Source organism: Perca flavescens, chromosome 9 (assembly GCF_004354835.1).
Source record: "Perca flavescens isolate YP-PL-M2 chromosome 9, PFLA_1.0, whole genome shotgun sequence".
In the NCBI taxonomy this organism is placed as follows: Eukaryota; Metazoa; Chordata; class Actinopteri; order Perciformes; family Percidae; genus Perca; species Perca flavescens.
Window position 1 is genome coordinate 31,549,558 of NC_041339.1, and position 13,634 is coordinate 31,563,191.

At 40.3% G+C, this 13,634-nt stretch overlaps 1 protein-coding gene across 3 annotated transcripts in view; it reads right to left on the reverse strand.

Moving 5' to 3' along the window:
* The window catches only part of LOC114561771 (regulator of G-protein signaling 21), a 100,284-nt gene that overhangs the window by 14,727 nt on the left and 71,923 nt on the right, over nucleotides 1-13,634 (reverse strand). The window contains exons 1-3 of one of the 3 annotated variants that reach the window (XM_028587873.1): nucleotides 601-756; nucleotides 429-496; nucleotides 98-284 (exon numbers count right to left, since the gene is read on the reverse strand). In XM_028587873.1, the coding sequence (XP_028443674.1) occupies nucleotides 98-205 (108 nt within the window). In that variant the 5' untranslated portion in view covers nucleotides 206-284; nucleotides 429-496; nucleotides 601-756. Of the gene's footprint in view, nucleotides 1-97; nucleotides 285-428; nucleotides 757-13,634 lie in introns of those variants that run through there. The other 2 variants (XM_028587874.1, XM_028587872.1) reach the window with 2 other exon arrangements.

The window sequence follows — 13,634 nt, forward strand, 5'->3', positions numbered from 1 at the left end:
CATTCAGGCAGATAACAATGCTTATTTTTTACATCCAATTTCTACCACAAACCCAGTGCAGGATTTTCTTTTAGAATTTCATGGTTACACTACTCACCTCATAATGGTCATGTGTTTGGGACCTGTTTCCTTTGTATGAACCCAGACATCTGTACAGGAATGAGGAGGCTCTTTGACCCAGTTCACACAGAACCCCCATGAGCATCAAGCTCCCCGGAGACAACCGGTGGCAGAAAGAAGCCGATGCTCAAGTATCAGGCGGAGGTGGGGCGTAATGTCCTCATCTAACATAGAGAAAGAGAAAGACGTAAAGAAGGGGAGAGGGATTGGGCTATGAAAATGACTGATGGGAGCACAAATGGCAGTGCTGTGATCGGGAGGAAAGGGGGGGGAGACGAGGGACAACGCTGACAGCTGAGCGGGCCTACCTGTCCGCCTATCTCTCGTTTTCCGTCTTGATTTGCAAGTCCTCGACGGGACACTTGCCAGGGCCGGCCTGGAAAACAAGAACAGGTGTCATAAAATACCGCTGCTACTGGGATTTGCATCTGTAATGACCCCACTGGAAATGCTGAGAGTATGATGTTCGCCACAAAAAACCTGTCAGACGCGCCGGGAGTGATATTCATCACCAACTCAGCTGCAGCCTATCTGCCGTCCTATCACTTAACGATGACGGAAAACAGCTTCTTTTTTTTTGTCTTCTCAACACAATAACATGTAGGTTATCTTGGCATTTTCCTCAATCTTTTCAACTTTGTGTTAATTTGTGGCAGAATCAGACTTATGTGTTTAATGATTTTTAAACATGGAGACGTGGAGCGTGAGGGGTTTAGAAATACAATTTCCAGACTGAGCTACTCACACATCTGAGCTTCCCTGATACCATCAAACATGATTCATATTTATGACCAGACATCTGCAGGGTACTGAGCAAGTCCTTTAGTGTGCGGAGATCACAGATTCAGCTCGAGAGTGGTAGCCGATAAAAGCCCAGGTAACAGTGAGATGAAGTGGAAATTTTACATGTAAGAACTATGTTATTGTCTGACTCGGCATACACAGACAGGCTGTAGTGTATGTTATCTCCAGTGTATGACATCTCAAGCTGGCGGAACTGATTAATGTTATAATGAGTCAAATCATAAGGTTAACCTACTCTACAGTAAATTGCGCACATAAAAAATTATTATATTTTGTTATTTTTATTTGGGAAACATGATGCAAAATTACATATCAGACATCATTAACTGCATGCTAACTGCATAATGTTTTGTCCATTTTAGTATAGATACATCTTGATCATATTACTAATAATTACAGTAGTAATGTAAGTGTCCAATGGAATCATATAACAGGACACCTTAAAATATAGTTGCAATTTTTTGACCGTTCTAAATCAAAGTAAATTAAACTGCAGGTAACCATAGCAACAGTACTTCCTGCTTCCTGCTACTCGCACTGGTAAAACATACCTAACCATGGGTTACATGGACACATTTTACATTTTGACAGTTTGAATACATCGTCCTTTTAGCCTGTGGTAAGCGGCTATTTTATAAGTCCAAAAATGGAGCCAAACTAATAACAGACTTGGCTTATCGGAAATACAAATACCAGAGTCCAATTCAGTTTCAGGCTAATAAACCATTTCCTCACTATACACAGCCACAGTTTACGTTGCAGCCAGGTGATGCTAATTTGTTTTCTCATTTCCAGGCAGCTGTTTTCAGCCAAAAAAAACTGAAGTCGAAAAAATCAGACATTTCCCCCATGAGTTTTTGGAGACCAAAACAGAACAAAGAAGGCATGTGAATATTGGACAGCAGGTTGCTAGAAACACGACTCCAAATGAATGCTAATGTTGGTCTGTGTCTGCTGAATGTGTAAAATAGGCAATTGCTTGGTAACATGATCATCATGTTGTATTTACAGCTTGTTCCACTGTCTCCAAGTGGCTATCAATTAATGCAGCTTTAAAGTCCAGGCATTAATGCAAATTACATATAAGGGCAGTCAACACTTAAGAGCAACTGATGAAATATTCTCAGCCTAATTCAAGCTAAAGCACCCTACCTTGGGTTAAGTGAATGAATGAGGGCAGCTATGTGAAATGTATTCACAACGATTTCAGCTACATTAAAATGTTCTAAAGACAAGGACTTTATGTTTTTGGCTGTGTAGATATTTCAGTTGTTCGGATGCCTTCCACTCCTGTGTGTGTGAGTTGCTAAAAGACACTTATGAGACACACAGTGTACAATGGGAATATGATAGAGCAGTTGTTGTTGTTGTGAATCGGGAGAACATCTGTTTAGAAAGTATGCATCAAGGTCTATCCTAAATAACCCACCTTTGCTTATGAGGCCTTGATCATACAAATTTTCATTTACATAAACCATTATTGTAAGATTCCAATAATTTGGTTGAAGAAGGCCATGGGAGGGCCATACACAGCGTAATGACAACCTTGGTTCACAACAAGCCGTTAAAAAGCTATCTCATAAAAGCAGTTTGATTTTTATATTTATTTAGGTACAATGTGAATGCAGCAGGCTACTTTGTCATTATCAAGTGCAGTGCTGTACTGTATGGTGACTTTCACTTGTGTGAGTACATTAAGAACACATACTGTACATTGGGACTTTCTGTCCAAAGAGCAAAAGTAAGTCTTGTAAATGTATTTTCTAACAATGTCTGTACATAATCAGAAAGATACAAACTACTTATCACATTACAAGCCATCTCATGACACCAGTGACCCCACATTCCTTCAACCCCAACAAAATAGTCCAGTATATAAACGCTCTACTAACTAAATGATTACAAAAGAACCATTTACAAATATTTGAACTGGCAACAGAGACTCCCAGAAACAGTTTAGCGCAATGAATTTCCACCGTGGTCCATTCTTATTTGAATAATGCCACTGCAGCTCATGCATACTTAGTAGATGATTGACTATTCTCCACACATTGGTCTGCCTTGTGTCTGACCTGTCTGTGGGACTAAATACACACTTTTACACTTTATGGAGCTAAATAACAATTCATAATTATATGGTCATCGCTGTTGATAATTTACTGACATGCATTTAAAATCTGGAGTGACTGTAAGAACTGTGGAATGTGGCCAGAATTGTTTTATGTGTGCGTTATTGCTTAGACAAAAGGCCACACATATTTGGTTTGGGCTGGGCCTCTTTGTTTCAATTTAGAAAAGCATTTGGTAACAATTTACTTGAAGGTATCTACATAAGAATGACATGACACTGTTATGACACATGAACCCTAACCTAACCCTAACCGTAACCTAACCCTAACTTGTCATGACAAAAACCCAATGACACTTAATGACAGAAGCGTTATGTCATAAATGTTTATGACTTGTTTATAATGTTTGTGACACGTTCATGTCAGTGTCATGTCATTTTTATGTAGATACCGTCAAGTAAAGTGTAACCAAACCTTTATGTTAGAGCATACAATAATAATTTAAAAAATAATGTGCCCACAACTTTTTGCCAACAGTTTAGCCTTACAGTTAGGGCTGTCCACATACTTTTGGCCATGTATAATTATTTGCCAATTATACACTTTTGGTAAAGTTTGAGTTCGAGGAGAGCATGGTTGCAGAGACAGGGGAAATTAATGCAAAATTTAAATAAAATGATCAATTCAATTTTAATTAACTTCTCTTTGAACATATTTGGTCTGGGATTTTAAATGTTAATCAATGTAATCTCCATGTGTCTCTCTCTTGCTCTGCCTGTGATTACAGTTGGAGAGTGACTCAGACAGTTGATTAGCCTTCCTCACCCCTGTTTGGCTGTGTCGACCTTATTCCCTAATTACATTACGTTTGACAGAAAGCTTGCAGGGCATGCCCTATTCACAGCTGAATTGCAAATGTACCACCCCCCATACAAACACTATTTGATTTGACATAAAAAAATCAAGACAATAACAAAAACAGGAAGCAACCACACTGATGTAAAAAAAAAAATCTAATTTAAATTATACTTTAGGGGGGGAAATCTTGATGCCGCAGACTCTGAAAGTGCATCTCAGAGGCCCACACGTGTCTAACTGAACTATAGCTGCTGCTGTGAGGAGTAGGAGTAAAAACCTGGATTGTAGTTGACATAAATAAAACTCTTGTGTTGAAGCTTTTACATCTCCTTTTTTAATGTTTCCTATGGCGTTTTGTAGACTGTACAATACAGCTCCACTGTGGGGCGCTGTGTCTCTGTGTCTGCTCTCTCTCTCTCTCTGTCTCTCTGGCTTCCTTTCTTTCTTTTTGTCTGTCTTTCTCTTTGTCTCTCTCTCTCCCTCTCTCTGGCACGTAGCATCATATGCAGTGGCTGTGGGTCGTTCTTGCGCATGTTAAACACTCAGCTGGGAAGTCAGAATCCCTTGGAATGATGCTCTGTGACCTCAGTGTTTCACAGATCTGTAGCTTGGACCGACCATCTGGGTGGGGGGATAATGTGTGTGTGCGTTGGTCTTTGGGGAGAAGAGGTGTGTGTGATGTGAGTGATGGAGTGTAGGTGGTTGGCAGACAGGCCTATGTACGTAGGTGTATTTGTGTGCCTGTTTCTGTGCGTGCATGTGTGTTAATTCTTTAATTTACATTCTTCATGCAGAGTGGTAAAACAGCTATCAAAGCGAGTCTGATCTATAAATGTGTGTATGGTGATAGTTTGTGTGTGTGTGTGTGTGTGTGTGTGTGGGTGAGGGAGTAGGGTAATCTCTTTGTTGGTATTTATGCATATGCAATGATCCTCTACTATGTGGGCAGCGCTTGAATTGGTATGAAAAAGGTGCCGTAACTCCAAATTAGCAGCTGCACGGCATGCAGCTTTTATGGGTAAGGAGTGTTTTTGTCTAGTTTAAGAAGATGAGTGAATGGGTACGATGCAACTAGGCGGTATACAATTATAGCGTCTCATTTCCAGACTCACCTTTGTCCAAGAAAATAAAAAATAAGTATTTGACTTTATTCTCTTATCCTTGACATTTTTGTATTTGTGGGTAATTTAATGCCATTCTTCTCATAATGTCAAATAAACTCACATCCATATAAAACAAAAAATAAGTAAGCCTTTATTTGGTCGAATTTAAAGATAGAGAGTCTGTAAAATATTGACATGAATGTTCAAAAACATACAAATCTAAATAAAATCCTAACAAACTAAAAACACATGCCCGTAAAGTTTTGGGAAAATACAGTAGATAGCAGGGAATTCAGTACTATGGGATTTCAGAGACAAGAGAATGGGGCATAAATTTCGTCCAGCAGATGTCTGGCAAAACTCACAGAACTGGTTAGTTTGGGAAAGACAAAGCAGCTTCTGAGCCTGATAATTGGAAGAGTAATCCAGGAATTTAGCACTGCACCTCCAATAGGTTTGGAGATCCCAAGAGACTGACAAAAAAAAATGAGGAGGCAAAGATATGCCAACTTTCAGCCTCTTGTTTGCGTAAAGATCCAAAAACACTTTCTACCCGACCCCCTCAGTTTTCTGTTCAAAATGTGCAGTTAGTGATTTCACTTGAAAAATTGTCTCAAAACTATTGAAGAAGAAAAAAAAAAATAATAGAAGAAGCTGCTTTTCTCTTTCTCTTTGTCGCCCTTTTGTTTGTCTTGTGCATGCATGCACGTGCACATGTGTGTGCCACAATATTCCTGCCGATGGTGTCACACTGTTCCACTGATCTAGAAGAAGAAAACTGCTCAATAAAACAAGAGAAATCAGTTACAAATCAGCGTGATATAATGACATCATGTTGGACACTTAAAAATTATATGTTTTTGAAATTAAAATTCAATTTTGGAATTCAAACACAAACTAAACTATTTCAGTGCACTACATTCAGTGGGGTTTGGATTTCAACATGAGTATGAAGGAATGAATATTCAGTTGTGTTTTAATTCTTCATTGGATATTTAGTGGCTTATAAGACTCACATCCTTATTATTCTTTCCTTCCACAGAAGCACAGAAGACATTGTACAGCTGTTTTGACTGGCTAAGTAGTAAACTAACTTTCTTGCAAGAGTCATTATTAAACGGCTTGATGCCGATAAATAAGTAATAGATAGATGGGCAAACTTTTAAAAAAGCGCTGTCTTCTTATAGATGGAGACACATATACATACAATGCAATAAAACAACAAAAAAAAAACACCACTACATGTCTAGTTTTCATAGGCAGCAACATGTGAACATGCAATGATACTCAAAACATTCACTCACTGTTGGAATGTTCGCACACGATGCAATAGTCCTCTCAGTGCTCCCCTCATTAGGTCTTCTCAGCAGCTAATGATCTTCACTTTCTATACCCAACAAAGAGGAATGCCATTCTGCAGACAAAGTGTTACAGGCTACAAAACAAGACAAACGCATTGACTTTGTTGTGCACTTTCCATTTTTCCCACACAAGAAGAAGGGAAAAGGAAAAATGGGCCAGCAGCAATTAGATAGCCAAATTTCAGGGTTTGTTAGAACTGAAGTGTGTTCGTGGGGGAGCAGGGGAGGAAGAGGAAGTTGTTCTTAAGGCCAAGAACAAAGACTCCCCAACCCTCTTTTGCATTTTTCTGCATCTCTCCAGCCTGAAGATGCAGATCAAGACTAGGTAATTATCCTCTGATTGAGTATTCATAAACAATTATGCATTGTTTTGTCTTTAACGATGCAAATTACGACTAATTACCTCACGTTAATGGATACCAAGAGTCTTTATGAGCTGTGGAATAGTGCAATTAAGGAACTGTTAATCTAACAGTGCCACATGTAAATATTAGTTGAAGGTGTCTATAGTTAATGTAAGCGTGTCCATTTGTCTTACTCATCATCTGCATGAGTTTGATGGATGTCTGCGAGAAGAAAGTCTGACTCTGCATTAGGTAAACTAATTTAATTACCAGGCACATGAATATTACGGCAGCATAAAAAAGAGAAACCCTTACGGAGGAGTTGTACATTTAAAAAGTCAAGGTTTTGAATTTTCAATGACTCTAAAAACTGAAATCCTTAAAAGGCATAAATTACGATGCCCACTCAGTCTATCCCCTCTTTTTTTCTTCTTCTGATGGTTGTCTCCTCTGTCAAAAAGCCTCTGGCAGACTCCAGTGAATCATGTCGCAATTTGCTGCTGGCACTTTCATCATTAAAACTTTTGTACCACCCTGCAATCCTACGACTTCCCCCTGATAAGACGTTGGTGTGTGAATAGAAAATTTGTTCAGTAACAACTGAACAGGGAGAAGAGACAAGAGTCAAGGCTATTATTCTAGGCTACCGACAAACACGAGCATACTGCTAGAATACATACAAATCCATCTGATTGGTGAGAAATTAGATGAGGACATTTTAGCCTGTAGTGCATCTAAATGGATCAATGATGCGATCAGAATTGGCCGTGTAAGCTTTATTTTCTGATAGTGCCATAACCCTGCCGGGGACACAAGTTGATTTACGGTAACGTTGGTCTCGCCTTGCCAGACTTTCCTCCACAGCGCCCGCGGAGGAGGGTCTGGCTACTCCACACAGCATTCCGGGATGGGAGAAAAACGTGCTCAGGTTTATTGGCATTTCTCTAAACCAATCACAATCGTCTTGGGCGGTGCTAAACACCGGGCAGAGCCCCGTGCCTCTGCAAAATAGCCTCGGGAAGGAACTTATTTTGGTGGAACGTGTGTACGTTCAAAAGTAGTTTAAGTCATGCAACAGAAAACTCAGAATGGACAGATAGTCTAGCTAGCTGTCTGGATTTACCCTGCAGAGATCTGAGGAGCAGTTCACCACAGTCCTCAGAAATCTTTAAAATTTTAAAATTCCAACACAAAGAAAGCGGAAGGTAACGATCATCTGGCCAACACTAGTGAACATTAAATAGTGCAACGGAGCAATCCTGGAAGTGGAACGTCGTGGATATAGACTAAGGTAACGTCATCTCTCATTTCCTGCTTTATTTCATAATTGAGTCAAAAGCAGACAAAAAAATCAATACTTCCCATCTTCATCTTTATAAAATTTGAGTAATTAATTTGAAGTTAAGGCCAAAACATCTATCAATAGAACATACTATATTACTACAGCAACGTATTGTTTAAAGAACATGTGGGCATTAATGAATTGTTACTTGTTTTCTGATGTCAGTTCTACTAATGATTTATTTATCCTGCCTCGAAGCTCAGAGAGTTTCTTACACGGCTTCAATTCCCCTGCAAGTATTGAGTAGGTGTAAGGAATTGTTGAGTTTTCACCAATGGCCCATTATACAAGACTAAATCCAGGCTCCCTGGTGATATCTGTTTTTTAGTCCTTTAGACACCAAAATAAATCAAGCATTTACAAAAAAAACAAAGATAAGGAAAGAAAAATTTCCACAAAGTGGCTCAGGTGGTAAAGCAGACACCTGCCAATCGGAGGGTTGGCAGTTCGATCCCTGGCCCTGCAGTCCCATGTCAAAGTGTCCTTGGGCAAGACAGGCAAGACACTGAACCCCCGAGTTGCCCCAGATGCTGCACCATCGGAGTGTTAAACGTGTGTGAGTGTTTATCTGATGAGCAGGTAGCACCTTGGACGGCAGTCTCGGCAGCAGTGTGAATGGTGAATAGTTCCTGTACTATGGAAAAGTGCTTTGAGTACTATATAAAAACAGTCCATTTACAGTCCATTTAATGGATGTCATGCAAGACAAATGAAGAGCTCAGAACTGCTAACTGGATTAAAATTCCAGACTGGCTCATTAAAAATAGATAAATGTATATGTCCACATATTGCAAACTGTTTTGTACAGTTTAATTGGAACTTTAATGCCCTGCATTAACAAAGAGAATTATGTACAATAAATGGAGCCGATTGCTATTTTGAATCCTTCTCCCCATTGTTTTCTGTTGTCAATTTTGTGAACAGGAGGACCTGTGAACTGTGTCTTCTTGCAGCAGGAAACACTACATCATTGGGTGTATATGTGAGAACATAGGATCTTAGTGAAACCCACTTTAAACTGAGCTAATATGTTTAACTATTTCTTTTTTTTGATTGATAAAAATGAAAAACATATACCAGAATCCTCAATGTGTTCCAGTTTAGCTCCAACACTGATTTCCATGTCTTTTTTTATTATTATAAAGCACGTCTAGGTGCTTTAAAAATACTGTGAAGTATTAAAACGCTCACTCCAATGTGCTAATTTCCCAGCTCAGAATGCATTTATTTACTTATAAACTGAAACGTATTTACAGTTTTTTTATATTATAATTTCCTTTTAAATACTTTTGTGTTTTTTTGTAGAAAGTAAATTTTTACTACCTGGACCTCAAATGGTTACATCATTGTACACCAGTAGGCATGTCCAGGTGAAAACTTTAACAATTTTGCTCCAACATAAAACATAACTCTTTTTTATCAATATCAAATTGTTTAACACTTATGAATAATCCCTCCTTATGCTTCGGTATGGCTAGCCACAATATCCTGTTACAAAAGGAAGCAATGTCTTCTCTGTGGCTTCGTTGTGGCTTTAGTGGGTAAACTTATTAGCGTTACGGTTTTGTATTCCCCAAAGTACATTCACATCAGAAGCCAGCCCGAGTGAGTGCGTGCCAGTAACCTTTTATGACAGCTTGCACCCAAATCCTGACAAATCATTTTCCTTTAGGGGTCTCTCTCTTTGCTCTATGCACATAAAACAACCAGACGTGACATGTAAAGTCCACCTTAAATGAACGGATGTAAGCTTTCCTCATGGGCCTACTCAGGTAACCATGACAATGATGATTAGTTTGCCTTGCACACACAAAGGGAAAACCGTATTTGTCCACATCGAATGGCTTCAGCTGGTTCTTTCATACAGTACTTGAAGCCTGCCCATGAATAAGTCAGGACCAAGAGTCTCTCTTTCTCTAGTGCAGCTATTACTTCTTTTTTTTTATCTTTCTCCCCACACTGCCCAGAGTAAGCATTGCAGTAGCAGCAGCTGTCTCAGAGGATGAAAACGTAGGGGTGAGCCGTCTCTTCCACATCTCTTGGTGCTCCACTTGGGCTAAATTACGTGTCGTTGCAGCCCAATTTCATCACAGCCACTTGTTTTGTCTACTTTGATTTGTTTATTTGCCAGGGTGTTATAGCCATCCACAAAACAATATTAATATATTTTTTTATAAGCGCCAGGTTGTCTCTAATGTTTACCCACAACATTTGAAGGTGGTAGAATTTTTTTTTTCTTTTTGTCACTTGTGCTGCCAAAGACCGACCCTCTTTTACAAAGGGTAGCGCATCCTCATGATGCTATTTCTATCCAAAGTGTGCACACCAGAAGGAGAAGTGAGTGTGTATGTACATGTGTGTTTTTGCATGTGTGCTTTGGTGCTGATTTGATATTTTAATTGAAGGGTCTTTTAATGTAAGAAAAAATGGAGTAGGAGGAATGAAAGGAAGCCAGTAATTGTCTATGTTAAATACACATAATACCCAGTTTGGTTAAAGATAGAATGCAATGAGTCATCCTGCTTTCTTCTTGCTATTGTGGTAAATACTGGTTTAATTCCTAGTTTGACAAATTAGCTGCTTGCTGCTGGCGGTGAATTGATGGCTGGGTGGATGCTGTACAGAACAACTTGCACAAGTTCTCCACCAAACTTTACCCTCTGTGAATTGCAGATACAGCTCAGCTGCTCGCAGGCTGAACAACTGGTTGTCCTTATTATCTTCCCAGAATGCCATCCTGCAGGTTGGCCCTTATTTGCACTGCATTGTTTGGTGCCTTTTCTAAAAAAGCTGCATGTGTTAGTTGAAGAATGTGACACATGGTGCCTAATGGCATGCATCAATGGCATGCCAGCAGAGCTGGAGCAAGAGGCTTCCTTCCTTCCTGCCAAGCTTTGCTATATCAAGTTAGAGTCTCACCCGCCTAAACAACAGACCAGAATAAGTCCTCAGTGAAGGATTAGTGTGAGAGCGAACCACAATGGGGGGAAAACACAAATAAACAAACACTTTCTGTTGAATTTGTTTTAGCCTGTGTTGGACACACGGCTAAAAACACATGCAAATACCCATGCATGCACGATTACATTCACACACGCAGGCAAACACAATAACATGTACTCTCCTCAACATGTGTGTTGGGCGAAGGAGTCACTGAAGCAGAAATGTTTATGAATACGCAGCGTTTATGTATTTCCATTGTTTATGAAACTGATAAATTGGAAAAAAAACGTTCAGCTACTTGACGAGAACTGCAGGCTGTATAATAACACAGAAAAGGCTCAGCATTTTTCTCTACCTAATCGTTGTGGAAAACAGTGCACGCTTGATTGACAGAGCTTGTTAGAGGCTCTTATTTTTCTAATCAGCAAAGTAATTATAAAGGCAGCCTCTCGGGTTCCCCCCCATGTAATCTGGTCACAGTGGCTAGATCACCCCCCGATAGGAAAGGCATTGCCGAACTCCCTGGCTGTAGGCTTACCAACGCCCGCTCGCCCTGCTGTCTCCATTAATGAAAACATCCCAAACGTTCCAAAACATGTTCTTACAGTCATTTAATGGATAAGCAGGCATTCATTTCTGTGCAGGAAATCACCTAACAAGCTGCAGGAGGCAGAAACATAATGTGAACACCTTATGGAAAATAATAAACCCTGAGGTATCCTACAGTAATCGTATTTACAAACACTGCTACACACGAAGGTCACATTGAGTCGAATGCCAATTACTGTAGCAGCATTTGTCAGTTATCGAAAAAGAATATATTGAGCTGTCAGCACTTTTATTCATGTTTTATATGTAATTAAATAATTGGCATGGTACCTAAAAGCTGAGTTAGCCCTGATCTAGAGTGGTGACACTCAATTAAATTAGTATTCAATTAAATCTTCATACATTGTCAAAAGCCCTTTAAGAATCTTTTGTCAAACTTTGTTTGGGAGTATATTATCAATACCACCCTCATATCTGTACACTAAATATGAAGCTACTGCCCCAAGACGTAGGCTTACCTTAGCATAAAGACTGGTTCAGGGGGATAGCCTGGCTATGACCAAAGGTAACACTAACCACCTTCCAGCAAGTCAAAAGATCTTTGGTCAAATATCAAGTAGTTAACAGTCTGATGTTTGTCCTGACATAGCATTTAAGCAGAGACTGTTGTACTCAAGAAATGTTCCCACAAGCATGCATGAGTGATACATAGCGTATAGATATATGCATCAAAATATGGGTTCAGAGATAGTGTGAAGCATGGAAGATAGCTTTCTAAGTGGCAGTGAGATTGGTGTGGGGGGGAAAAAGCTGAGCTGTGGGAAGCCAAATAGTCACGTTTGTAATGGTAATGCTGACCAAAGCACATTGATGGCAGAGTCAGCAATGGCTCGAGCACTGCTACCTCTTAAGATGCTGGAAGCGTTCTGGCCGTGGCGAATCCTCTACTGATCATAATGCATCCAGAAACCCTTGCATTTTAAAACCGGCTGTAAAAAGGTGCTATACAATCAGATCTTACCATGTTTTTGAATGTGCAATGTGTCTGAGAGCCAAGAAGTAAGATGTATTTTTAATTGGCTGTAGGAGAGGTATGGCAGCATAGTTCCTGACTCAGGATGTGACCAAATGCATGAATACTGCTTTTTGTTCTGGGGCTGATCAGTATGCTGGAGAGACATGCTTTTAAAGCATTTTAAAAGGCTATTGTGTCACCTCCGTGCTTGTCTTCTAACTCTGATGGAGTACCGATGGCGCGTTGAGAGCGTAAGCCCCCCCTTAAGCTGCAGTGACTGGACCTATCACACTCCGCAAAATACACGAGGTGATACCCATAATACTAATCTTTGTCGCCTTTAATGACACCGCTCACTTAGCCACAGGTCTATTGTCGAAGCTGCGTCTCGGCTCGGAAAAACAAAAACAAACAAAAAACATTGATTCTCCCGGTCTTTCGAATTGGACTAAATCCCCCCCAAACACACTGACACAATTTGCACGCTGTTGACCCTGAAAGCAGCCGAGGCTGACAAATGAGGCCACGGTTATCTACTCTGCATGCTGAGTGTAGAGGGGGAAAAACAACAGCGGGGCTGTGCGATATTAATGCCCGCGTCACGGCAACGGGAGAGACCACGACGATAAACATTGAAATTCTCTCAGATACATCAAAGCTGGTGCGTAATGAACCCCTGCATCTTTAGGGCATGGAGACACGTGCTTTAAGCCTCTAATGTGATATTTCCCATTCCAGCGTGAGCATTCAAATCATATTTCATCCATGACACCTCCCACATTGTGCCTGAGTCCGGCTTACTCCCAGGGGCCGATGTTCGCACAGCAGGCAGCCCTCGTCAAAAGAGGGGACACAGGTTGGCCTACTTGACAAAAACAAAAACAAAAAAAGCCCCACCCCCCTAGACAGCAAAGATATGTGGAACAACACACAGCAAAGGGCCGCAGGTCAGATTTGAACCAGGGCCTCTGCAAAGGTCTCAGCCTACATGGGGCGCAAGCTCTTACTGGGTGAGCCAGAGGTCGCCCCAGGGTGTATGGAAATTAAAGAGGTTCATAGGTTGTTGTAGCAATTACCATGGACCTACGGTTGCTTTTTCGCGGTGGCTTCCGAGCAGCGAAATGGA